Below are 27,402 nucleotides of genomic sequence, written 5' to 3'. Positions count from 1 at the left end.
CACTTTGGATAGCTCTTTTAAAGCAACACAAAACTGGGAATGATTTCATTATCCTACTGATATGAGAGCCACCAGCTGTCACTGGGTTCCTGGAAATCTAATATCACAAAGGGAGACCGAAACTAAAATATGTAGAAGTTGAAGTAATACTTATGAATACTTGTGCAAATATTTTCAGGTCGTCTAACAGGATGTCTACCAGATGTCTACAGAAGCAAGTCAGAGCACACTTCGTTTTCTGATGCTTCAGTATATACAAACGTTATTAAGAATTGGTGTATAAAATGACCATCAGGCTATGTGTGTATAGTATATTGTTGTTGCGTGCCTTCACATTGTTTCCAGCCTATGGCAACTCTAAATCAAATCTATCACTGGAGCTGAGAGTGTGTGGGTTTCCATGGCCAAGCAGGCAATTGAGCCTTGGTATCCAGAGTTGCAATCTAACTCTAAAGCCACTATGCTATGCTAGCCACTGCAGTGTTTTCTTGGCAAGAGAAAGTTGCCTTTGTCTTCCTTGAAGCTGAAAGAGTGTGACTTACCCAGGAACACACAATGGGTTTCCATGGCAGATTGAACCCTGGTTTCCAGAGCCTGAGTCAATGCTCAAACCACTATAAAACACAGGCTACCACAAGATTTTCTTGGAAGGATATGTGTATGTGTGTGTGTATGCATTGCCTTTGTCTTCCTTTGAGGCTGAGAAAGTGTGATTTGCCCAAGGTCACTTAATGGGTTTCCATAGCTGAGCTAACATTTAGACACTGGTTTCCACAGTATACTCTCAAACTTCTGGAAGGTCAGAAGGGAGGGGGCAGATCTAACTTCATTAGGGAGGGAGTTCCACAGCTGAGGGGCCACCACGGAGAAGGCCCTGTCTCTCATCCTCACCAAACACGACTGTGATGACGTTAGGTCCGAGAGCAGGGCCTGGATGATCTTAAGATCCTAGATGGTTCATAGATGGAGATACATTTGGACAGGTAAACTGGGCCGGAAACGTTTAGGGCTTTATAGGTTAATAGGCAGCCAGTGGCACTGGAGTAGCAAGGGAGTTGTCCGCTCCCTGTATCCCGCTCCTGTGAGCAGCCTGACTGTCAAGCGTTAGACTAGCTGAAGCTTCCGAGCAGTCTTCAGAGGCAACCCCACGTAGTGTGTGTTGAAGTAATCTTGGAGATTAATAGGTTGAGAGAGTGTGACTCACTCAAGGCCACTTAGTGGGTTTTTTATGGTCAAGCAGTAAATGGAAACCTGGTCTCTAGAGTGGTTATCTAGTGCTCAAGCCACTGTTCCACACTTGCTCTTTTAAGTTGTGCATTTTGTGTTCAGACCTGGTGATACCTCCATGATAGTCTCGGGATGTGTGTGCAACTATTCCACAATCCGGAGCAGTCAAACTGCACCCTGGTCTCCAAAGACATAATTCAGAGAGGGGATATGATAGCCATGTTTCAGAATTTGAAAGGATATCATATTGAGGGACAGGGCAAGTTTGTCTTCTGCTGCTCTAGAGAGTAAGACTAGAGAGTAGAGTAAGAGCAGGAAAAGAGATTTCATCAAAACATTAGGAAAAACGTCCTGATAATAAAAACTGTTTGGTAGTGTAATATGTTACCTGGAGTGTGGTGGATTGTCCTCTCTGAATGTAATTACACAGAGGCTGGATGGCTATCTGCCGGGAGTGCTTTGAAGGTATGTTTCTGCATTGCAGGGGATTGAACTGGATAGTCTCTTTCAACATTATGATTCTATTGTTCTAAGGTGTACATGAAGCATAAATGCATTAGTATACAGGCTTGGGTGCCACCTCCAAGATAATCTCAGGATGTGCCTGGAAATATCCCACAATCTGGAGCCGGCAGTAGAACCTGGACCATTGGAGTCATAGTAAAATACTCATGATACTAAGCTACACTTGCTCTCTTAAGGTAGATATGGAACAAATGAATTTCATGTTCAGACTTGGGTACCACCTCTAATAAACTCTCAGTATGTATGCAGAAGGATTCGAAAATCTGGGAGGGGGGAGGAATCCAAATCACTTTTGGTCCCAAACATATTTGGAGAAATATGGGGCCAATATTTGGGTTGCCTGTCTTGTCTGGAGTTTGTGGGAGGGAGGCGAGAGCTGCCAGTGCCAGGGCCGAAGTGGGCAGGGAAGCAGGAGGAGCCAGGCCAGCGTGAGGCAGCACATTTCTCTTGGCTCTTGCAGCAGCAGCAGCATCTCTCCCTCCATCCCATAGAGTCGGTTTTCAGTCTGCAGCAAGAAGCGAGTCTCAGGAAAGCAAAGCATCAGCCGCCGCCTTTGAGCATCCTTTCCCCAGCAACCGAAGCAACGCCAGGATCTCCCTCCTTCTTAGTCATCCTGTTTCTGGGACACATCTTTCCACCAGCCCTTTTGGTCCTGCCTGAAAGCTTCCCAAAGACTAGGAGAGACTGCTCTGCCAAGGTAATGCCAGGGGCTGGGTGTGTGTGTGTGTGTTTGTCTGGGTGTCTGAGAGAGATGCCAGTCTCCCTCTTGCCCTTCAAGATGGGAGGGAAGGATGCCTTCAGGAGTGAAATTAGGGCTCCCCCACTGACCCCTCCTCCTTCTCTAAGATTTAGCTGCCTAGAAACAGAAGGAAGGAGGACCTTGCTGCTTCCTAAATGCCAACTGTGTTCATCAGCAGGTATCTGTGTGGTTCAGCTCAGTGCCAAGAGCATCAGCTGGCAAGGAGCTGGTGGATGGGATGTAGGGATGTAACATGGGTGGGTACACAGTATTGGGGTATTGTATCCAGATGTGTGGCTCAAATGTCTTTTAGATGTGTCTCCCTTCCTCTTTTTAGTTTGGTCTCAATTGGAATCTAGCCTATGGTGCTAGCACTCAGGATAAATCCAAATAGATCAGCTGATTGCTAAGAACTAATCAGGAAATTTGATCCAGATTTGCTGCTGCTTTTAAAAAAATCTAGGCTCCAGCTCTAACAAATATGCTTATCTATATTGGCCTTCCCTTGCCGAAATGAGAACCTGCTGTGCAGAAAAGATATCTTTTTTTGGGAATGAATTTGTTGGATGTGATAACAGGAGGAAATAAACCAAACACGGAAATTAGATGATCAAAACCAAGCCATCACTATCACCATCATAAAAACTGAAAGGCTGCCTGACCAATTAAGCAAGATAGATCAAAAGTTTGATTGCAAATTCAGCTAAAGATGAATGATGGAATGAGGCCATTTTCAAAAACAATGACAAGTTTAAATACAATCCTTAGTGTTTCCTGAGTAGGAGAGTTAAGTGCCATTGATTTCAGTGGGATTTACTAGTAGGTCGATACCCATTTATTTGGGAGGATTCTGAGTAGACGTGTGTAGGATCGCTGTGTTAATGTGTTTATCAATAATATCTTTAGTTTTCTAGAAATCCAGATGGTTAGATGGCTTCAATTGTTCATTTATGTTCATAATCTGATAAAATAAGTGGATTTTCATCTGGAGTCACATCCTTTTCTGAATGTAAGCTTGTGACTCACTCAGGAATAAATGCTGAAGGCCAGTGTGTTACTTTTCTTTTATTCAAAATCTATGACTGATTATGCACCTTTGGGGATTTTGAAATGTCATCCTGTGGTGTCCCTTGGTGTGGAACAATGGTTTCTGGCCTTTCAAATTTCCTTCAGTGTGAAGGGAATATTTAAAAGGGGGTAGGATAGCTGTCTCAGAAATTTGAAGGGCTGTCACATAAAAGATGGAGCCAAGTTGGTCTCAGGAGGTCCAGAGGGTGGTTTGGGGTTCCTGGAGGGAGATCACAAAGAAACTGATTTTGGTTAAAGATTGAGAGACATTTTTAAATGGTGGCAGTTGTTTGATAGTGGAACAGGCCATGTCTGGTGGTTTTTCAGCAGAGGAATAACAGCCAAATCTGAAAGTTGCTGTAGTTGTGAGTGGAGATTGATTTGTTCAGACATGAACAACATCAGCAGGTTCATGGGCCAATTTTCTAGAGGACCCTGAGGAGTACACAGACTGCAAAAATGTCTTTGCAACATCAACAACATACCTCCCAACAATAAGTTGTAAGTAGTCCGAAGTCCATCTCTTAGTTTTAAAAAACTGGGAGATTTATGGTAAAAATCTAAACATTTGTAGTGTTTCCTACCACAACAGCAGGCTAAGACAGAGATTTCCAAACATTTCATGTTGATGACACACCTTTTTTAGACATGCATCATTTCACCACACATTCAGTTTTACTAGCAAACTAGAAGTTAAACGACCCCTTTTAAGAGATATGGACATATACACAAACTGTAATAATGAAATGCATGGGAATACAACATATCTCATGAAAACCTTTCTTTTATGTTTTTTAAAAAGTAGGATTTATTGCTTATTTCACATAGACTCAGAAGTTTTTCATTATGTTCAAGCGGCACTTGTACACACTGCAGTTTGGAAACCTCTGATCTAAGACAATCTAAAGCTGCACAGGTAACTTTAAAATGGATTGCTTTTGAATAGCAGATTAAATAACTACTGCAGTTAGGCCACAGTCAGTTAATTCTGTGAGAAGAAAGTTATGAGCTAAAGTCTGATAAATTGAAGGCTGGGAGTTTTGGTGAAAAAGATAAGAAGTAAATTATACAGAGTTGCTAAGAGCAGGTTGGGTCCCTGGGAGTTTTTTCCCCAGTCCCCCCCATTCACAAAGGACAGAGTGGCTAAAATGTTTTCCTCAGAAACATTCAGTTCACAGCAGATCACAAGCCATTATTGACCCCAGTTAACAAAGTCTATATATTCGCAGACATTACTTCTTTAACAGAAAATTGAGTGCCAAATAAGTGGAAAGACTACCGCCAAGTTATGTCATCACACATACACACACACGCACACATAGCAGTTCAAGTTGTTTCAGTAACATTCCCCAAAATTAACATTATGTACACGTGAAATGAAGCACTAGATCAAGTAAGGCTTGCATAAATAAACAAAAGCTGTTTGATTCTCCTGAGACAGCCTGAAAGATTCTCCCATAATGCATTTGTGGATGCATCTACATTACAGAATCAATGCAGTTTGACACCACCTTTCTGCCATGGGTCAATGCTCTGGAATCCTGGGATTGTAGTTTGAGGTTGTGTGTGTGTGTCAGGAGCAACTTGAGAAACTGCAAGTTGCTTCTGGTGTTAGAAAATTGGTAGTCCTCAGGGGCGTTGCCCAGGAGATGGCCAGATGTTTTACCTTCCTGTGGGAGGTTTCTCTCGTGTCCCTGTGTGGGAAGCTGGAGTTGACAGACAGGAGGTCACTCTGCTCCCTGGATTTGAACCACTGAACTTTCAGTCAGCAGTCCTCCTGGCACAAGAGTTTAACCCATTGCACCACTGGAGGTGGAAGTTTGGTGAGGCACCAGCACTCTTTGGCAGAGGAGTTAAAGATCTAGTAATACACAAGTCCCATAATACCTGAAATCATGAATAATAGTGAACCATATATTTTGACTAGCATACCATAATAGTGGAAGTCCCCCATGCTATTCTGTTATACAGTTGGGTTGGAAGCATACCATAGAATAATACTCGAAGTTCTAGCATGGTCTACCAAGGGAACATCTTTTGGAGCATGGGTGAATGAAATTGTGGTTATCGAGTCTATGTATAAAAGCTTTGTACTGTATTATAATATCTTCTTTTACCTTCCTTTTAAAACCCCTTCCCTTCATCTTCATCTACCTAATGAATAGTTGGAACACTGGATTGAGCAAACAAAATAAAACAAAAATCTGAAAAATGATCCACACAAAGGAGATCTGAGAGCTTAGCATTCCTTTCCCATCAGTATGAAGATTTCTGCTACAATCACCTTTCTTCTGCTTCATGTAGGGCACAATCTACCAAAGAAAATTTCCTGCATAGTTCATTTCAATGTCTCTTGATGTAAAAATAATATAACATACTACAGAGATAATTCACTAGAGAGGTCTCTTACTTATTTTGACTTATATCTTATACTTTCTCCCCAAAATAGATTTCAAAGCAACTGGACTTTTAAAAAAAGTACAGATAAAAACACTTCTCAAAAGTGTTTTAAAACAAAATTAATTTTAAAACAAAATTAAACAAATTACAATATGAAAGCTGAATAGAATTAAAAGCATTTGAAAATCATGTCAGTTAAAGATTTTCTGAATAAAAAGACTTTTTTGTGCTGGTGGAAGGAGAACAGGGATGGGGTCAGCCTAGGATCTCTTGGAAAGGAACCCTACAGTCTGGGAGCAACTGCTGATGAGGCCTTTCCTTACTATTGCACATTGTTTTTTAATTGGTCTTCTGAAGCCACCTAAAAATAAAACCTCCATTCTTTTGTGTACTCAGAGGGATTACTGTCATTGGGCATTTGTCAGTGTTAAACCAAATATTGGCCAAATGATATCTCAATCATTACACTTGTTTTCACCATGGCTTTGTAGACAGACAACTTCTATTATAATAAATAAAATAAAGTAATATAATAAAACTTTATTTATATCCCCCCACAATCCCCAAAGGGGCGGCTTACAAAGCACTCCAGGGTGCACATATAACATAAAACCGGTAAAAATGGAACAAAAGTATAAAAGAAGTCAAATAAAATTATAACAACCCCCCCCCCCTCGTCAACACATGTTTGCGTAAAATCAAAACAATACAATTTTAAAACAAAACCAGATAAAACTAATTGCCGTAAATTCACAGGTGCCAAGTGTCAGCTTCATATGGGACCATTCATCCTACTCAAGGTCAAAGGCCTGTCTGAACATCCATGTTTTCAGATTGGAATGGAAGGATTGAAAGGTGGGGGCTAATTTAATCTTTTTGGGAGGGTATTCCAGAGCTGGGGGGCCACCACAGAAAAAGCCCTCTCTTTCATCCTCACCAACCATGCTTGAGATGGTGGAGGGACTGAGAGGAGAGCCTCCCCTGTCGATCTCAGAGCCCACACCGTTTCGTAGAAAGAGATGCAATCGTGAAGATAGGTTGGACCCAAAGCATATAGGGCTTTATAAGCAATAACCTGCACCTTCAGTTGAGTCTGGAAACTTGTCGGAAGCCAGTGGAGCTGCTTCAGCAGGGGCGTGATATGTTCCCTGTAGCTAGCTCTACTTAGCAATCTGACAGTCAACCATTGCACTAGCTGCAATTTCCAACCCGTCTTCAAAGGCAGCCCCATGTAGAGTGCATCACAGTAGTCCATTCTGGATGTAACTAAGGTGTAGACCCCTATGGCCAAGTATTATTTCCATGTATCTTTTGTAATGGAGCCAACATAGTGGTTTGACCATTGGCCTATGTCTCTGGAGAATAGAAATCAAATCCTAGCTTGACCATGAGAGTTCATAAGAGTTGTCTTAAGCTAGAAATGACTTAAAGGCACACAACAACAAATGTTTCATAAGCCAAGATTTTTCATTCCTTCACATCACTGGTTTTATGAAGAGGAACACTTTTCACTCTGTTACAAGAAACTTGCAGATCTGCCATGGAGATTATCTTAATGTAGGGCATAATTTATGGAGCATCCCTAATAGGCACAAAATGGTCCTGTATAATCTCACCATTGCTGTGTTTGCTTATGTTGTTAACTGCTGTGAGGTTGATGTTGTCTTATGGTTACCCTATGAATGGGAGACCACCAAGTGACCAGATTTTGCAAACTTAAGACTGGCTTCCTTGATTGAGTCTGTCCATCTGGAATGCTTGATTTGCTCTAGGGCTCGTTAACTTCTCTTTCTTAGAAGCCACTGTATCTAATATTTGCTTTGTTGAACTCTAGATTACCCATAATCAATCAAAAGAGAACCATACACACAGATACAGCTTAGTCATGACTAACTCAAAGTCCCATGGATGTTATTATGAAATATGGATCCAAGCCAGTGTTATATTCAAACACAGTGTGCCATTGGAAATTAACTGCCGGTTTGTTCTATTTTATGATGATACACATCTCTTCTGTTTTTATGCTATTTCAGATCTTTCAGATAAGTTGTTGCCTTGTCCTTGAGAAATGGAATAGTTTCATTGTAGATTGAGGAAGAAAAGTTGAATTAAATTTCCAGTCCTACCTACTTACCTGGGAATCTGATTTGAAATTCACATTTGAGTAGACATGTCTAGAGGTGTATTGTAATTTATGGATGTAACATAGGGCTGAAGACTTTTTCCCACCAGATGTTTTGGATTCACACACACCCTTAGCTGACCAATACACGGCCCTTCCATTTACAGTTGTGTTTCATCCTCAATATATCACTGAAAACGCCATTACCTTATTCAAGGTTGAAAAGGGCATACTGCTTTGCTTTGGCACCTACATCTCTTCTTCAACACTTCCAGTCTTCTCCGACTCAGCTAGTAGGTAGGGTCCTTCCCTTCTGCTATCCCCATTCACAGAGCCAAATTTATAGGTGGGACATGCATAGTAGAACTTTATGAGCATACAGTTCTTACAGATTTACTAGGTGATCACTGCTCTAACTTGAAAATGGAATATACCCCCATGAATAGCTTGCAGTAGATTTTCTGAAAGTACAGTATCATGTTTGAGATGGAGCTGTAGATTTTTGGGGTCAAGTACACAAATCAATATTTGAGTTTGAGATTATCACATCGCTGCCTTATCTGCACTCATTTCTGTAACTATGAGATGAAGTTTCAAAATCTGGACTTTACCTCTCAACAAGGGTATCTTAGAACCATAGGGTTCTATGAGAATTTGCTAGGGATTCTATTAAAAGTGAAAAAGTGGTCACTTTTTGTGCAGTTTCCCTGAGATCTACACTTGCTACACTTAAGATTTTTCCTGTGTTGACTTAATATTTTTGTGATCAACCTTTTTCTACTTTCATCAATGCCAGCATCTTAAGACCTGTTCACATGGTCTGCATGGCTGCACCATTTCTGTGGTGTGCCGCATGCCCTCCATTCTTCCCCCATCACATATTAGAAAGGGTGGCAATATGCATAACCTCGCCCCCTTTTCCTCCATCATACAGGAAAAAGGGAAAGAAAGTTGGAGCTACTCAAAATGCACTTTCCTCCCCGTCGTGATTTCAGCGCTTCTCCTCCACTTTGGGAGGAATGTGGGCGGGGCCTGCCATGCGTCATGTGACGGCACATGGCAGGACCCATCCTTGCCATGAATAAAAGTGGCAAAATGAGGCTAAAATGCCCCTGTGAAGAGGTCTTTAGAGAAGATGCAATAAAATACAGTTGTTTCCCTATATTTGTGGTTTTGACTTTTGCAGATTTGGTTATTCATTCATTCATTTATTTATTTATTTACAGCTTTTATATTCTGCCCTTCTCACCCCGCAGGGGACTCAGGGCAGATTACAGTGTACACATATATGGCAAACATTCAATGCCAATTTTTGACATAAACATATACAGACATACACAGAGGCTATTTAACTTTTTCTGGCCGACAGGCGAGCTGTCGCTTTCATCGTCCATCTGCGATGCTGATGAAGTACTTCCGCATTCCCCGCATGCTTCCCCGCTGGAGTGCTCTGCTGGAGTCTTCTTTATGGCCTCATAAATTAGTTAATTTAGCTTCCCCACACTTTAAGGTGGTACCTAATTTTCCTACTTGACAGATGCAACTGTCTTTCAGGTTGCAAAGGTCAACAACAGGCTACACACAATTGGTTGGAAACCCACTCCAACCCGGGCTGGCTTTGAACTCATGACCTTTTTGGTCAGAGTGATCTTAATGCAGCTGACACTCAGCCTGCTGCGCCAAATAGATTTAATTTAAAATTCATAGATTTAATTTAAATTTTCCCTCTAGATCCTCCAATGTGTCTTTATGGTAATGTCCTCCAGTCATGCTGGTGGAGCTGGAGATTCTAATACCTTATGACACTGGGGCATTTTGGCCCCTTTGCCCACTTGTGGGACAGGGCCTGCAGAACGACATCAGATGATACTGGCTTGGCCTTGCCCCATTGATTTCCAAAGTGGCGAGGGAGCATCACAAGACATTTCCTTGTTACTTACGCAAGTGAGTTGTGTTTTGGTTAGCTCCAATGGAGCTACCCAAATTTTTTTGCCCTTTCCCCATCTGATGGGGACAGCAACAGGGTGCCAACATGCCTTGTTCCATTTTCCCAATGTGATGGGGGGAAGGAAGGATTATGCACAGGGTGCTGCAAGGCAGTGGCCAATGAAATGGCATGGGTGGAGAGATGTGTGAAAAGGTAGAGAGAACAGCTCTGAAGATCCTCCTGTGCAATTCTATATTTAGTTTTTGGAGGTTGTTGACCACAGAGTTTTGCTGAAGGGCTAGAAATTCATAGAGGTGTTTTCTCATACAAAAAACCCCAATCATTTATTGTGATTTTGCACTTTCATTGGGTGTTCTAAGCCCCTAATCCCAGTGAATGTTGAGGGCTGACTGTAGTTTTACTGTCTGTGGCCCTAAGGTATGTAACACTGTTCCTTCTAAATCATTGTGACATAACATGTATGTATTTGCATTGGATTGTATGTATTACATCTTTCTTACTGTTATCTGGATAGCCTCTAACACTAAACCTCACTCTCTTGAGATTATAATCAATAGCATGTCCCTGAAATATTGTTTGAGAAGCACATGCAATAAAAGTTAACCTTCATATAACCTTCCTCGCTGATTCCATAAACAAAACAAGCACTTAATAGAGAGCGCATTCAGTTCCCCCATACTGGCCAAGTACTGTACATTTAGGCCACTGCTGCAAGAATCAATGGGGTTACCAGGTCAATTGTTAAGCGGGACATATATGAAACGAATATTGATTTCTTAAATGGAAACATCTGCAACTTCAGCATAGTCTGATTTTAGTCAAAAAGAAAGAAAGAAAAATGTGGTCTTCTGTGTTCTGAATTATAACGGCTGTAGAATCATACGAGGAATTATGAAGGATCCGTTTCTGATTAGTAGTGACAGATATGTTGGATTTCTCACGGTGTTAACAAAACAGACCGAAGGGAAAGTTTTAAACAATCTGACATGTGCTTTGTTTTCAGCATTCAGTGCTTATTCTCTTTATTTCCATTGTTCAGTTACTGGACACCATTGCTTATGTTGCCAAAACAGCATGGCAAGGGATGAGAAATTGCTGGGATTTTGAGCGAGAGAGGCTCTCTCACCCCCTCAAGGATCTGCCAACACACTAAGTGTATAGACAAAGAAAGCACAAAAGCCCGGTTTGTGACAGATCACAGATACAAAATACACATGGTGCCTATGCTTTCATGCAATAATACTATAGGAATGCTAATACTATACAGTCAGTCAGTCAGTAGCCTTTATTTCGGTCAACAAACCATCGGCTAAGTCAAGTGAAAGTAGAATGATGAAATACAACAATTAACAATTAATAACATCACATTTGGCTTATAATTAATAAAAACAAGTATCACCATTCGCTATTGGATGAATGACTGTCTATATAATCTAAAACAGGAACTGTTTGCAAATTAATAATAAGTCTCCCGAGTACTCTTTGTTACACTCAGCCTTTACAGGTTATTCATGAAGCACTTGTGGCTTTTTGCAACAAAGTCTACACTTCATATTTACTATATTTATACCCCACTTTTCTCACCTGAAAGGGGACTCAGAGTGGCTTACAAACTACGGCAAAAATTCAGTGCGGTATCATACACACAACAATAAACATACCATATCAAATTATAACACAGTTAAAACATATAAACAATTAAAACATATAAATACAGTAAAACAGATTAAAACATAGAAAGTGCAGAGTCATGATTTCTATACTTTTTGGTTTCCCCATAGCCATTATTCAAACTGCTAGACTGAGATTGAATTCTGTGTTACCCTACTCCCCGAATGCCTGTGTACAAGGTCTGGTCTTTAACTTTTTCCTGAAAACTAGCAGGGATGGGGTGAGTTTGATGTCATTGGAGAGGGAGTTCCACAGCTGAGGGGCCACCACTGAGAAGGGCCTGTCTCTCATTCCTTCCAATCACACTTGTGAAGGGACTAGGACCGAGAGCAGGGCCTCCCCAGCAGATCTTAAATCTCTAGTTGGCTCATAAAGGGAGATACATTCAGACAGGTAAGTTGGACCAGAATCATTTAGGGCTTTATAGGCCAAAGGCAGCACTTTGAACTCAGCTTGATAGCAAACAGGCAGCCAGTGGAGCTGACTTAACAGGGGGGCTGTATGCTCCCTGGTACTTTTTTCTCTTCTGTACAATTTACAGAAATTTGCAAATGGAGTCTTCAAAATGTATTTTTCAGAAAGGCGAATGGTGTAGTTTGTGTGTGTATGTATGTGGGGTGTGTGTGTGTGCCATTTAGTAGGTAAGAAAAAAACCTAGGGTGAATCTACACAGTAGAATTAATGCAGGTTGACACCACTTTAACAGCTGTGGATCAGGGCTATGGAATCCTGGGGCTTGTAGTTTGGTAAAGTACCAGCACTCTTTGGTAAACAAGGCTCAAAATCTTGTAAACTACAACTCCTAGGATTCTATAGCATTGAATCATGACAGTTAAAGTACTGTCAAACCATTCATTCTACAGTGTAGATGCACCCCTAGTCAGGATGTAATTCCCTAAAATGTCACTCACATAGGTGGGGAAGTTTTAGCTGCTTTCTTTTCACTTAATATAGGAAGCTGCTTTGAGTCCCTTTTTTTGCAGTAAAAGAAAAATATAAATAAAATAAAGCTAATATTCAAAGGGAGACTTCTGTGACAGTTAACTGAACCTTCTTTTTAGAACCAGAAAGCAACTGGTTTCTGGGAACCGAATAGGTTTGTAGGCCCACTAAAACAGTTTTTATGATCTCACCTGGTCCAGGGCTTCACTTTGTCTGCTCGATATAAGAGAAAAGTGTGAGCAGTTTGGATAAGCCCTGAAGTCTGCAGAATGAGATGAAAAATGTACCAGTCTACAAAAGATAGGTGCTCCATATCATTTATATATGGTGTCCTACATACCAGGATTATCCAGTCGTATTGCATGGTTGGAGGTTTGCCTGGCAGGGTTCCAAAAACAATTGTTTTGGTGTGTGTGATGTAAGATGAAAATAATTGGAGTGGAGAACACTGTGGGAAGAAGGAAGGGTGTCTTTCATAGCTTCTACCTCTGGCCTGTTCCATGCATTCAGGGTTCATCCAGCTGAAATGGAATTAGGCTACTTATCTCTAACGATGGTGCTGAGATGCCTTTTGAAGCCCCATGGGAGATAGTACTGAAGGGGGTGGGGGGCTGTAGGAGAAAGGAGGAATAAGCAAAAATAGTTTCCTTCCCTCTTCTGTTCATGGAAGTCTCCACAGCATCAAAGAGCTGTCTGTGAATGGAAGGACAATGTTGGATTCAGTCCATTAGCACTGTTTGGAGCTCATTAAATGAACAATAATGAGGATGACTAAGAGTTAAAAGTATTCCGACATTTTGAACTAAATTATCTAACATCTCAGAAACACGGTGATGTTTCAACTGAGGGACACTCTATTCCCCAATGCTTTATCTTCCCCCTTCCACTGTTTTCCAAGCTGTCCTTATTTTTTAAAAAAATGTGCTGATGAGACAGGATGGCATTGTGTCGAGGACAAAACCGGTGATGTCATGTTGCATTTGTGCTGAGGAGGCCTGTGGGAAAACCATTCCATTATTCACTTTTGGGTTACGGAGGAAAGAAGATCATATTAGTAATGAGGTCTTTAAAAAAATGAGGAATCTAGTTAATTCTGCATAGTCAGTTTGTTTCAATGTGTTGAAATGGCAGACTGCCTTCCAAAAAAATTAAAGTGGCCAAGTTTACTTGAATGTGTCGATGCCAGTTGATCTGAAATGAAAACAGATAACTCTTGTACCAAAGAAATTTAATGTAGTGGAAAACACAGAGTTGCATAATATAAGGTGAGGTTGCCTTTGAAGACTGTTTGGAAGCTTCAATTGGTTCAATGGGCGCCAGCCAGATTACTCACTGGAGCAGGGCACAGGGAGCATACAACCTCCCTGTTACGCCAGCTCCACAGGCTGCCCATTTGCTACCGAGAACAATTCAAAGTGCTGGCTTTAGCCTATAAAACCCTAAACTAGTGGTTCTCAACCTGGGGTCCCCAGATGTTTTTGGACTTCAACTCCCAGAAATATTAACAGCTGGTAAACTGGTTGGGATTTCTGGGAGTTGTAGGCCAAAAACATCTGGAGACCCCAGATTGAGAACCACTGCCCTAAACATTCTGGCCTAGCTTACCTGTCTGAACACATCTCCCTCTATGAACCATCTCGGAGATTGTCATCTGGGGAAGCCCTGCTCTCGGTTCCATCTCCCTCGCAAGTGGGGGCGAGAGACAGGGCCTTCTCAGTGGTGGCTCCTCAGCTAAGGAACTCCCTCCCCAACAAAATTAGGCCTGGACTACAATGATTGGATTGCGTGATTTTAATGTTTATAGTGATATGTTTTTAATTCCATGCTTTAATGTTAAATGATGTCATGTTTTATGATGTAATTGATCATTGTATTTTATTATTGTTATGTTAGGTTTCTGTATGTGAGGCATTAAATTTTGCCATAATTACATTGGAAACCTCTTTGAGTCCCCCACTGAGGTGAGAGAAGTGGTATACAATAAATAAATAAATAAATAAATAAATAAATAAATAAATAAATAAAGTTTTTGCTTACTACTGCATTGGGTTCCACCCTCTACCTCTTTATATATATATATATATATATAATATTTAGCCAACATAAATTTAACAGAACTGCACTACATGAGTCTGCACTGCATTATATGGCTTTGCAGATGGGGCCCAAGTAACGTCTATGCAGCTCAGTAGGTTGGGTGATCTCAAATGATGAAAGCACAAAACATATGAAAACCTGTCCTTTAAATGCTGGGACAGCCCTAATTAATCCTATGTCATCCCATTTTTTCAGTGGCTTCTAATGCCCCAACTTCTCATCCTTCCACTATTTTCCTCTATTTGCGGAGGCTTGGACTCTTGTGCTTTCCAACAGCCTCAGGCAAAGGCAAACTTCTGTAACCATTTCTATGAGGGTTGAATGAAAAGTAATGCCTGCACCTTCGTAACACCTCAACAGTTGTAAGTACTGGTATGCGGCAGTTACTGGCTTGTTCAGTAGACTCTCCTCTACAGTTCCATTTTGGTGGGAAGCCTTAGCATTGGTTGTGATGTTAAAGTGTAAAGTATGGAACCCTGCACAGACAGTTGGTCAATGCAACTGAAGCAATGTGCAGCCATTGAATTCTTGACAGCAGAAGGTGTCACCCCAAAAGAGATTCATCAGAGAATGCAAGCTGTTTATGGTGATTGTGTTGATGTGAGTGCTGTGCATCATTGAGCGAGTAAGTTTAAAGATGTTGAGGTGGGAACATCTGACTTGCATGACAAACAAAGAGTTGGATGTCCTGTGACAGCACCTACCGAGTTTCGCAATCAAAAGTTTGACAGATTGAGAGAGAAATTTCAAGCATAATCAGCATTTCACAAGAACGTGTGGGTCACATTATTGCTTTGCTTGGCTATCAGAAGATCTGTGCATGAGGGGTACCCAGGATGAGAGAACTGTGAGATGCTGGTTGCGGAAACAGAGTGTCAACTTCTTCCGTGACGGCTTCAGAAAACTTGTTCATCGTTGGCAGAAATGTATCCAATTGTCTGGTGATTATGTGGACAAGTAAATAGTGTTAAAGAGCCCATTCTATGGATTATTTCTGTGTTTGATTTATTAAAATATTCCCATCCAAACCCAAGTAACGAAGGTGGAGGCATTACTTTTTATTCAACCCTCATAACTTGTCTGATCTTCCTCATTATCAAATCATTGCTATCTTGGTGCACTCAGATGACACTTGACCACACATACCCTGGTTTTTAGATCCTGCTGCCCTCTTTTATTATGAACCATAATTGCATTACTGCTCCAATGTGATAACAACTAAAGGATAGGGATATTTTTGGAAATGAGTTATAGCTGAATAGAGAAGCAAGTGGCAGACTTAATTTCTTTCTCAGCTGGCTTTATCTCACTTTTGTTTCTCCTGACTTTCTGCTTTGTTTTCATTCAGTAGCTGTGCTGACTTGGTAATTTCAGCATGGTCCCAGACTAGTGACTCTTCACACTAAACAAGCATTATTCTTCTTTCCACTATAAGCTATGTGCAGAATTGCAGTTGACTTTACACTTCAGAGAGTATTGTGCGTGGCTTAGAGCCAACGTGCCAGAAAAGGGACAGTTCATCTAACCACATCATTTTAGACTATTTTAAAAATGTTAAATACAATTTGCATTTTTAAAATCAATTTGCACCCATTAAATAATAGCCTTCAGCAACATGTGCATAATATTGCCATTAATTGATTATTATAATTGAGCAATGGGGCATACAACAAAAGTTTTAAAAAGGGAGCATAATTGACCTTTGTCCCGAGTTTTCTTTAAGCCTTTGATGGAGTCTTTTCTCAATTTTACACAATGAAGCCATGGACTGATAATTTGAATACTTTTCATATTGGTAGTGTTATGTTTTCCCTTTGTCGTCTTCCCCTGCTTCCCCCAGGCTCTGGTTTCTCCTTTCATTAATTAGATAAGGGACCTCATGGGCCATCCAGTCCAACCCCCTGCCAAGAAGAAGGGAAATCGCCTTCAAAGCACCCCCAACAGATGGCCATCCAGCCTCTGTTTAAAAGCCTCCAAAAAAAGAGTCCCCACCACAATCCGGAGCAGAGAGTTCCACTGCTGAACAGTTCTCACAGTCAAGAAGTTCTTCCTAATGTTCAGGTGGAATCTTCTTTCCTGTAGTCTGAAGCCATTGTTTCATGTCCCAGTATCCAGGGCTTCTGAAAACAAGCTTGCTTTCTCATATCTGGTCCCAGTTGAATTCTGGTTAACTGTCCAAGAGCACTGCATTACATTGCCTTGTTGCTGAACATGAATTGAAAATGTTTCAGTAATAACAATTCAAAATCTAGGTTTTGGGTTCTGACGGGCCATGTTCCTTAGTAATGATGACTGGTGACTGTGATGATGGACTCTAGGCAGTTTAGAAATGTTAAAAACAGATACAGCATTAAAATACGTATAATACAAAATTAAAAATATAATTAAACTTACAATAGAATTAAAAACACAATTAAAAAGAAAACAAAAATGAACAAAACATATTCTGAAAGGCGCTTTCCGCACTGAGCAATCAGCATACCAATTACTATCAATTTGTCTGAGACAGTGCCAATTAATCATCTGTTCCATTTCATCAGCTGCTTTTTAAATGTTTCAGTTTCTCTCCCCTCTCACTTTTCCTCTTTGTCTTTGGCTTACTTCCAATTGATGATAACAGTTCAAAGTTTGCACACAACAGCGGGCCCTTCCACATAACCCTATATCCCAGAATATCAAATCAGAAAATCCCACAATATCTGTTTTGAACTGGGTTATCTGAGTTGACACTTGGATAATGTGGGATTTCCTGCATTGATATTCTGGGATAAAGGGGTGTGTGGAAGGACCACCAGACAAGGCCCTCTATCCCAGAATCTGATCCCAGGTTTTCAGTTTATCCCAGATTATCTGGCAGTGTGGACTCATATAATCCAGTTTAAAACGGAAAACCTGGGATCAGATCCTGAGATATAGGGCCCTATGTCCATACTCAGATAATGTGGAATTTTCTGACTTGATATTATGGGATATAGGGCTGCGTAGAAGGGCTCTCAGCAGCAGGAAAAGGACAGGAGGTGGAAGATTGACTTCCCAGTTGGCTCAAGCAAAAGCAAAAGCAAACTGCTTGTGTGTTCCTCATTAATAACTCTGATCTTGGTTTCCATTGTGAAGTGTTGGAAGTTAGGAATCAACCATCAAAAATCTTTTAAAACAACAAAAATTTTAAGTTCTTATGAAATGCTGGTACAAGGGAAGGTGTCCATCTGGAAGTGGGCACCAAGAAAGGTTCTCTCACATGTTTTCACCAGATGTACCAGTGAGGATGATGGGACAGAGAAAAGATCATCCTCAGATCTCAAAATATGAGCAGGCAGATATGAGAGATTATGGCTTTTCAGATAACCAGACACAAAGTGGCAATTATTGCAGTTGTATTAAGGGAGATGTGTGTTTTCTAGAAATCAATGTACTGTCTAGTTTAATGCTTTTAGTACTTTGAATGGTCTTCCATCAGTTTCCATGACCATCATAGTAGTACAAAGGTATATGACTTTATGACATTATGTTAGTCTTGTGTGAGAGCTGTTTTTCTCTTTCCAGACACTATCAAGCAATCAAGATCATTATAAAAGGAGGGGAAATGGTTTCATCATTGATTTTTAAAAAAGAGATTCATTTCCAACATTTGAGTTAATGTTTTTGCTTTCTAACAGAGACTCAAGATGTCAGACAAGAGTGATTTAAAAGCTGAGCTTGAACGCAAAAAGCAACGCTTGGCTCAAATAAGAGAAGAGAAGAAACGGAAGGAGGAGGAAAGGAAAAAGAAAGAGGTAAGAAGGCATAGCATTTGCTGACTGATTCTTTGCTTTTATTTTGGGATCTACAATCTTTCAAGCCACGTTGGTTGAGGGTTACAGGGACTGTATCAACTCACCTTTGAATGTGGTCATATGGGTATGTGTAGAGCAATGGTTCTCAACCTGTGGGCCACAACCCACCTAAATAAGGTCAGTGGCTCTAGATTATTAAGTATGGGTTTCTGTGGGCAAGCAGATGGCAACTACTGGATGGCATATGTTCTGTATCCTAAACTAGAGCTGATGTGGTCTATCCAATGCAATTTTCGGAATCAGCACCCTAAATAACCAAACCGAACCTAAAGTTGACCACAAAGTGATTTGTAACCCTTTTGTTACTAATGTTGGAGAGTGGTCCCTGGTCAAGTTGTCCCTGGTAAAAGTGGTCCCTCATCAAGTGGTCCCTGGTCAAACCGGTCTCTGTTCAAAGTGATCCCAGGTCAAAAAACGGTTGGGAACTACTGGTGTAGAAAAAGAAATTATCCACATGGCTCACACATGGCATACAAACAATGTTGTCGATAGTGGCATAGAAGCAGAAAACAAGGGATGTGATGAGTATTTTAAAAACTTGAAAATATAATTTAAAAGCTGCATTTACTGTGAATTAATTGATATATTTACACTGATAGATATTGTAATTGCTATGTTGCACGTATTTTCATATTTTTAAATTTTAGACTTTTAAAACTGATTCTGCTTGCACACTATCTGGATAGCTTCAGGCATTGGTGGCAAGCAGAGGAACAAAATGAGTGAATCAATGTAAAATAGAAGGCAGCTATGTTTACAAACTGGAAAACATAAACATAAAACAGAGGGTATGTATGCTGACAGTAGATGATTTATATATTTATTTTGTGTCAAAAGCATTACATAAATAAGTATAAATCTAATAAAAATAGGGGGGGGGGCACAAGTGATTAAATAATTTTTGACCAAAAATGGGCAACAGTGACCATATTGGCTGTAAATTTAAACAATTCTTCCTCTGTGCATGAGGCAGGGCACTGTGGACAAGCATACACATGCAGAATTGTTTGCTTTGCTCCATAGCCGCACAAGGTGGAGGATTTCTCTAGGTAGTCTTTTGCTGGGTTGTCTTTTGATCTTACCACTCCGCTGCTTAGTCTATTCAGGGACTTCCAAGTTGCCCATTCTTAGTTTATACCTGGAGACAGACCCTTGGAGGGAGGGGGGCATCCATTTGGGATTTCCTGGTTTAGTTGCCCAGAGAGATACTCTTGCTGTTGCTGGGGGAACATTAAGAGGAGTGGTGGTTCTCATTAAGCTTTTTCTTGGTTTAAGTCTACTGGGAGGAGGCTGATAGCCATGCAGTGGATAGCTTTCACAATGTTCAACCTTATTTCTCTCACAGTTAGCAGCAACTTCCCATTGCACATCATGGGGGCAGTGCTAGCTAGCTTGTAGAGTTTATCAACAGTAGTAGGTTTGAGACATCTTGTGATTATTCTGCATGTTTTGTTCAGTGCTTTATTCACCTGCTTCGCGTGTACAGACTTGTGCCAAACAGGGCATGCATACTTGGCAGTCGAATAAGACAAGGCCAGGGCTGATGTTCTTATTAATTTTGGGTCTGCACCCCATGCACTGCCAGTAAGTTTCCGCAGGATGTTATTGTGTTCAGCTACTTTGTGCTTGGTGTTCATACAGTGTTTCCTAAATGTTAATGTTTGATCTAAGGTGACATTGAGATATTTAGGATGAAAACACTGTTCGAGCTCTTGGCCTTCCCAGTACGATAATGAGAATTTTTGTCACCAAAAGCAATGTGTCACCAAAAGCAAGTGGCCAGCTACTGGTCAAAGAACATTTAATAGAATGCCAAGTTTTTAAACTTTGCGTTTTCTCAAATACATTGGTTCACTCCTGATGTGATAAATAAATAAATAAATAAACCAAAGGTATTTTTTTCTAAATTCTTTGGTAGTTCCATTTCCTCGCATTAATTCTGAAAGCTCTCGTGCCTCAATATAAAAGATTTCATCATGACTCCCATTCAATTTTATGTTCATCTTTGATTTCCAGATATATCTGAGACCACACAAAAAGCAGGCCTTGTATAATTACTGCTCTACAGTCATTGGACATGGTTTTAGCTTATAACATAATATCTCTACAGTTTGAAATGTTTATCAAGATAGGAGCAATGTGTTTGTCATAGGGATCCCTGGGAAGAAGGCACACTGCCTAGCATAGTATATATGAGAGACTGAAGTTAACGAGATATTAAATTGTAAGAATTCATATTCAAATATGAGATGCTTGAATAGATGTCAAAATAACAGTGACTTGAAATGGGATTGCTTATAGGTGAGAGCCAGGATGAGGTTTGTGTGTCGCTCATTTTGCAACCTGTGGTTTCCTGCTCTTCCTTATGGTTGGCTAGCTTGGTTGCTAGGGTAGCAGATTTGCACTTCTGCTCTTCAGCAAAGTAAATGACAATGGCTGTTGCATTTTAGCCTTCCCTTTGGAACATCTTCTCATTCTATTAAGGTTTGACTGACATATTAGTTTATTTGTCCTTGACAATATGTGTGAGGTTTTTCATTAAGAGATTCATACTTTTTTCGAACAAAAAAATCAGTCATTAGTGAAATAGAGATGAGAATTGACAGGGAATGGCTATTCATTTTCATGCAAAGCCAAGGAAGCATTAAGTGATTATGCTTCTTTTCTTTCAGATGTCAACATTTGCTATAGTTTAAAGCACCTGTTATCCCTTTTCTAATGACTAGTTTGCTTTTAACTGACAGTTTAATATTGCACGTGCATTTCATACAATTATCAGGATGTGTGAGTTGATGTAAGAAAGTGACATTGCAATTTTAATGTATTTTTGCTTTTGTGGACTCAGCAGTGAACTGGGGTAGTTTGCAGTAGAGGTCCTCATTTGTTAGAATAATATCAATAATGATAATAATCAGAATAATAAGCCACAGCAGAAGAAGGCACATATCTAGACATTGGGTGATCATGCCTGCAAACCAATACCATATTTACCAACCTGGCCACTGGCGAGGCCCTGAAATCACAGATGTGAGATTCCACATGTCTAAATGTTGTTGTGTTTCCCCCTTGTCACCTGGAAATGAGGCAAACTGTGCAGTCCCCAAGCTGGACATGTCCTTGAAGGGTTCACCACAAAATTCACATTATGAGACATTCTCTCTGTATATAGCTGCCCAAGAATTGACATCCGGAGGAGCAATACCCTACGTGAAACAAAGATTAGGGCCTTCTTGGCTCTGGCAATTCTCTTGCGGCATACTTTTCCCTAGAAGGTCTGACAGATGTCAACATTGTCAAGCCAAAACATGACTTTTTCTTTATGCCTTCAAATATTTTTTTTCATATGATACATGCACACAGTTTTAAACTGTTGTAAAGTTATGTTAACTGTTACTATGTTTAATGGCTTTATCTTGGTTAAATTGTTTGCCCCAGAGTTGATATAACAACAACAACAACAACAACAATATATTTCTTACCTACTTCTTCTTATTGATTGAGGTGGGGAACAACAGATTAAAATTCAGCAACAAAAAGACACATAACACAGCTATAAACTAACACCACTTAAAATACGCAATCAGTCAAAACAGCATACCATCAGTTTCAAAACATGTATATTAAAAATAGGCACTTCTTAATTGTAAAACTCATATTTAAAAAACCAGATTGGCCTTTAAGGCTGTTTTAAGCTCAGACAGTGTGTCTAGCTATTAGCGTACTTCTGGCAGGTCATTCCACAATTTGTGGGCAGTGGATAAGTTCTTTAGTTAATAGTTGTCAGCCTGGTCCTTTCTGACTGAAAGAAAAGTTCCTTTAAACTTTAAGACCTGAATGAATGGAAAAATTATACAAGGGCCCTTCTATAGGCACTATATAACAGGGTCTGATCCCAGGCGTTCTACTTTAAACTGAATTATATGAGTCTGCACTGCCAGATAATCTGGGATAAACAGAAAACCTGGGATACGATCCTGAGATATAGGGCCTGTCTGGGGCCCCTTCCACACGGCCGAATAAAATCATGCATTATCTGCTTTGAACTGGAATATATGGGAGTGTGGATTCAGATAACCCAGTTCAAAGCAGTTATTGTGGGATTTTCTGCCTCGATATTCTGGGTTGTAAGGCTGTGTGGAAGGGCCCTGGAAGGGTTCCAAGAGATGGTCCTGTAGGTAACCTTGATCCAAACCATGTACGGTTTTAAAGGTAACAACCAAACAATTTAGCTACCTTTAAAAAAACATTAGAGAGAATATCTGAAGCCCCTTCTACACTGCCAGAAAATCCAGGCTATGAAAGCAGAAAATCCAAATTATGTGCTTTGAACTGGATTATTTTAGGCCCCTTTCATGTTGCAAGATAACCCAGGTTATCAAAGCAGAAAATCCACATTATCTGATTTGAAGTGGATTATCTTAAGTCTACATTGCCATATAATCCAGTTCAAAGCACATAATTTGGATTTTATACAGCTGTGTAGAAAGGACCTGAGGCTTCTGGCCTAACTAGGTTAACTGTCTGGGCTGAAAAATGCGGTATACAAATAAAGCAAATAAATAAAATAAAATAAATAACTATACCTAAGTTCAACATTTTCGGACAAGTTCAGCTGTGAATTGAAAAGGGTGTCCTCTGTCAATGGCTAAGGTCAAATTGTCTATTGAATAACGTAAGGGCTGAAGGATAGGGACCTATATACACATCCTTGATGAAATTCAGTTGTTATCCCTGCTATTTCACCTGGAAAGAAAGCATGCATTGGTGCCAGGAAATATGTTTAGATACTTATTAATGTAAACTTATTTCAACCTTGCTGACACATTTTCCATTCCTTTTATTTTAGACAGATTTTCAGCAAAAGAAGGAACCCACTCAAGAGGACTCTGACTTGGATCGCAAGAGAAGGGAGACAGAAGCTTTATTGCAAAGCATTGGTATTTCCCCAGAACCACCTCTAGGTATTCAAGAGAAAGCCATTTGAAACATTACATTAATTTCCATGCATTCTCTTGAGCTGAGCATGCTTTGCTTTTCTCATTTTCGCAGTACGTTCTGCTTATACACTATGCATATCACCCATATAACCAATTCATTGCATTTCTGATTGTTATCTTAGCTGAACGTTGGCTTTGTGGATTAGTGTTGCTTCTGTTCATTCACTTGAAAATTGCCTCTCCTTGAACCATATCATAGTCTGCTGCTATTACCTCTGTCTTATGCTAGGCTTTATTTAACTTCATTCGTCCAATATTTCCTTTCATATAAAAAACTTTCCACTTTGAAAATAAATTCCTGTATTGCACTTTAAAATAAGTGTTGCCATAAAAACCCATATCTGTAGAGAGAGGGGAAAATAATATACATTTAACAGGCAACTTCCATTTAGTTTTGTTCTGTATGTATATTTTCCCACATCTGTTTCTTATTTCATCCTAATTATGTATATTGGAACATAGTATGTATTGTGTTATTATGGGCTTTGTTTTTAGTTTATTTTATATTTGAAAGTATCTCTGGTATGTGCAGAGCTCACTGTTGAGAACAGTAGTCTGTGTTATTTTTCATTTCTTCGCTTCTCGTTCCATTTTATTGCCTCTTCTCCATCCTTCTGTATGTGTGTTTGTTTACGTGTTTGAATTAACTAAAGGAAGTCAAAAAGGATTCAGGTGAACACATATACCACCTTACTTTTGTGTACCTAAAATATAAAGTGCTGAACTGTATGTATAAGCTTCTAGCATCCCATATAATTATAGGTTAATTCTAAATTCAAATTATGTATTTATGCTACAAATTAAAATTTGATGATCGCCTCCATAATTTATTGGAAAATTATTTCAGCTAAATGTCACTCAATAGCTAGGCAGAGTGAACAGATTCAGTAATTCAGCAGACAAAAAATTACTCCTAAATGATAAAATATCTAAAAATTGTTTTCAGTTAAATAAAAATTATTTGGATAAACATTATTTTATGTGATAAAACAAACACTTAACTCCACCATTAGTTGACAAAGAACTGTATCTTGTACATGAAATAACACAATAGTCTAAAATGGGGCTGATGCAGCACATAGATGCACAACAAAGGGTAAATTTTGGCTAAATTAGGCAAGACATTTGAAGGTGGTAATCAGATATCTCCAAGCTAAATTTGAGAACCTTAAGTTGGAGTTGAACTATGGTTAATAGTTAGGAATAATATGAGGTGGACTCCAACAGCATCATAGTTTAAGATTGTCTGGGCCCTGGTCTCGGTCCCACCAGCCTCGCAAGTGTGCTTGGCAGGGCCGAGGGACAGGGCCTTCTCAGAGGTGGCCCCACACCTGTGCAACTCTCTCCCCAGCGAGATCAGGAACTCGCTCCCCAGCAGGATCCTTTCTTTTAGGAAGAAGGTTAAATCATGGCTCTGGGACCAGGCCTTTGGACAGTAAGCATGACAGCACCTTGGATGTTAAATTGGACTGGAATTGGCTATATGGTTGATGACAATGTTTTAAACATGTTTTTACTTAATGTTTTATTTACTGTTTTAAATTGTTGTTATATGTGTTTATGTTGTTTCCAGTTTATAAGCCACTCTGAGTCGTCCCCCCCCCCCCTTGGGGGTTGAGAAGGGCGGGATAGAAATAGTGGAAATTTTAAAAAATGTCAATACATGGTAGGAGATTGCCCATAGGAATGCCTATTACTCCACATCACTGAAGCAATTCAACATAGTTGTTGAATTATGTCATCAGACTTCCAGTGAAAGTTGACTATAGAGCTATGCTGGGAGAAGCTAAAAATCCTTACAGAGGTGCTCTTTCAGATAAAAAATAGCAATGTCTTTGTACACGGTTTTTCATTTTCATTGTGACCCTGCGACTCTGTCCGCAGCAAATGTATAGGGCTGACTGTACATGGATCAGTGCTGGAATTGGTACTCATCCTAACAGCAGTGGCAGGGGGTAGAGGCAAAAAACCCCCATCCCATTACTTCTCCATTGCCCAAATTGGAGAAAGAAAATCAACTCTCCCTCATTCCCTATTTTGTTTGTGCTTTTTTTGCCCATAGATAGGTCAAACAGATACAGAAGCAACATGGGGGCGTTTAAAGAAGGCAGTTTGCTTTCCATGTTGGGCACTTGAGGTGAAACAGACTAGTGGCAATCATTTTTAATAATGGTTTCCTGCAACAAATCCCTCTCCATTTTAATAAGGGCAGACAAACAGCAGAAAGGGGAGCACTACTAATACTTGGAGGTGCACAAGCCCCTTGTTCTACTTCTTGATGAAGTTCCCAGTTCACCTGTGCCTTGTAAGCAAAGAGATGAACAATGTTTCCTCCTTTTTTCCTGCTTGTGTCATACTGGACTCAGAAGGAGAGAGCAAACAGATGGACGTGGTAGTTATGAATTCTTGAACATCTTGGCCAAGAAGCCCACCTGAATCCTGGCACTATGACAGATGATCATGTTAATTACTTGATGCAACCCTTGGCTTTAAAGCCATTGTGTTTCTCTTCAGGAACAGACATGCAAATCAAAATTTGGCTCCTGCTGATGTAGATAAAACCAAAGAAGCAGAAATATGTAATGAGCATGTCGCCTAACACTTCACACCTGTACCTGCCAAAGTGCTGTCACAAAAAATCAATGTCTTTCCACTCCCACTTCATTATAATGATAGTTCCTACAGAGAATATATGTAAAGACCTTGTACTGCAGCCAAGCCACTTGACTGGCATTTTTTTTCCTGGTGATGTAAAAGGTTTAGCAAAAATAGTGAAAAGGTTGTGGCTGCTTTCCAAACAGTTAAATCAGAAGTAAATTAAGCATTTAATAAATCACATTCCTTCTGTGAGGCTGTTAGTTGTTCATTTGAAAGTTAGTTGAAATGGAGTTGTTTTTGTGTGTTTCATTGCTGTTGTGCATTTGAGTGCCAATGCAGAACCAAATTTGCATTTTCCTTTCAATATTTGATATTGAAATGATAGGATTTCCTACAGCTCAGAGTGGGATCTCTTAGACTTAACTCACAAAGGCTGATAGCTTTGATGTCAGAAGAATCCATTTTAGTCTGGATTTTAGACTAAGGATTAAAAAAATAGTTCTGAAGGTGTTGAACATGTTTTGGGTAACAAGTTCAGTACCTTGGATAGGTCCTTCAAAAGTTAATGCTAAGAGTGAATTCATTATCCTGTTAATATAGAAGTAATTGTCTGAACATACAATCTCCTTTGGACTCTCATATCTGAGCAGAGCAATGTCAGTGAACAATAATGAAATTTAAGGCAGCTAACAACATGTTAAAAACATTGTAGGTTGAAACTATACCTAAGTTTCACTAAAATATAAATACACATTTAAACATACTCTTAAACATTTGATAAAGTTAAAATATTAAAAACATTAAAATTGATTAAAATACAATGTATCAATCTTGGAAACATCACAGCACAACATTAAAAGCCTACTCCAGTTTCTAAAAGTCTGATGACATAAAATGTTTTAACTTGCTGAGAGGAGGATGGGGCCATTCTGACGTGCTTAGAAAGTAAGTTTCAAGTTTTGGACTAGGCACCAGTTACATTCTTGCAATGAACTGGCTGGATTTTAAGCCTACTCATTCTGTAGAACTGATTCTCTAGATTCACCTTTAAGCTCCATCAGATTTGTAAGGCAAAAAGGAAGGAGCACCCCAGAGGTTTCAGTTTATTTATTTATTCATTTACTATATTTATATATATCCTACCTTTCTTGACCCCAAAGGGGACCCAAGGCGACTTACAGATAGGCAACAATTCAATGCCTGAATGACAATATACAACAATATACAATTAAAAA

The 27,402-nt window shown here is 39.8% G+C and overlaps 1 protein-coding gene across 6 annotated transcripts in view; it reads left to right on the top strand.

The window, feature by feature from the left end:
• Positions 1 to 2,149: 2,149 nt before the first annotated feature.
• Positions 2,150 to 27,402, top strand: part of DYNC1I1 (dynein cytoplasmic 1 intermediate chain 1) — a 238,670-nt gene continuing 213,417 nt past the window's right edge. For 4 of the 6 annotated variants that reach the window (XM_060782226.2, XM_060782224.2, XM_060782225.2 and 1 more), the window contains exons 1-3: positions 2,151 to 2,449; positions 18,396 to 18,512; positions 23,419 to 23,533. In XM_060782226.2, the coding sequence (XP_060638209.1) occupies positions 18,405 to 18,512; positions 23,419 to 23,533 (223 nt within the window). In that variant the 5' untranslated portion in view covers positions 2,151 to 2,449; positions 18,396 to 18,404. Of the gene's footprint in view, positions 2,450 to 18,395; positions 18,513 to 23,418; positions 23,534 to 27,402 lie in introns of all 6 variants that reach the window. The other 2 variants (XM_060782223.2, XM_060782221.2) reach the window with 1 other exon arrangement.

Source organism: Anolis sagrei, chromosome 6 (genome assembly GCF_037176765.1).
Source record: "Anolis sagrei isolate rAnoSag1 chromosome 6, rAnoSag1.mat, whole genome shotgun sequence".
Lineage (NCBI taxonomy): Eukaryota > Metazoa > Chordata > Lepidosauria > Squamata > Dactyloidae > Anolis > Anolis sagrei.
Note: the sequence above shows the minus strand (reverse complement) of the source record. Positions and strands in the feature narration are given on the sequence as shown.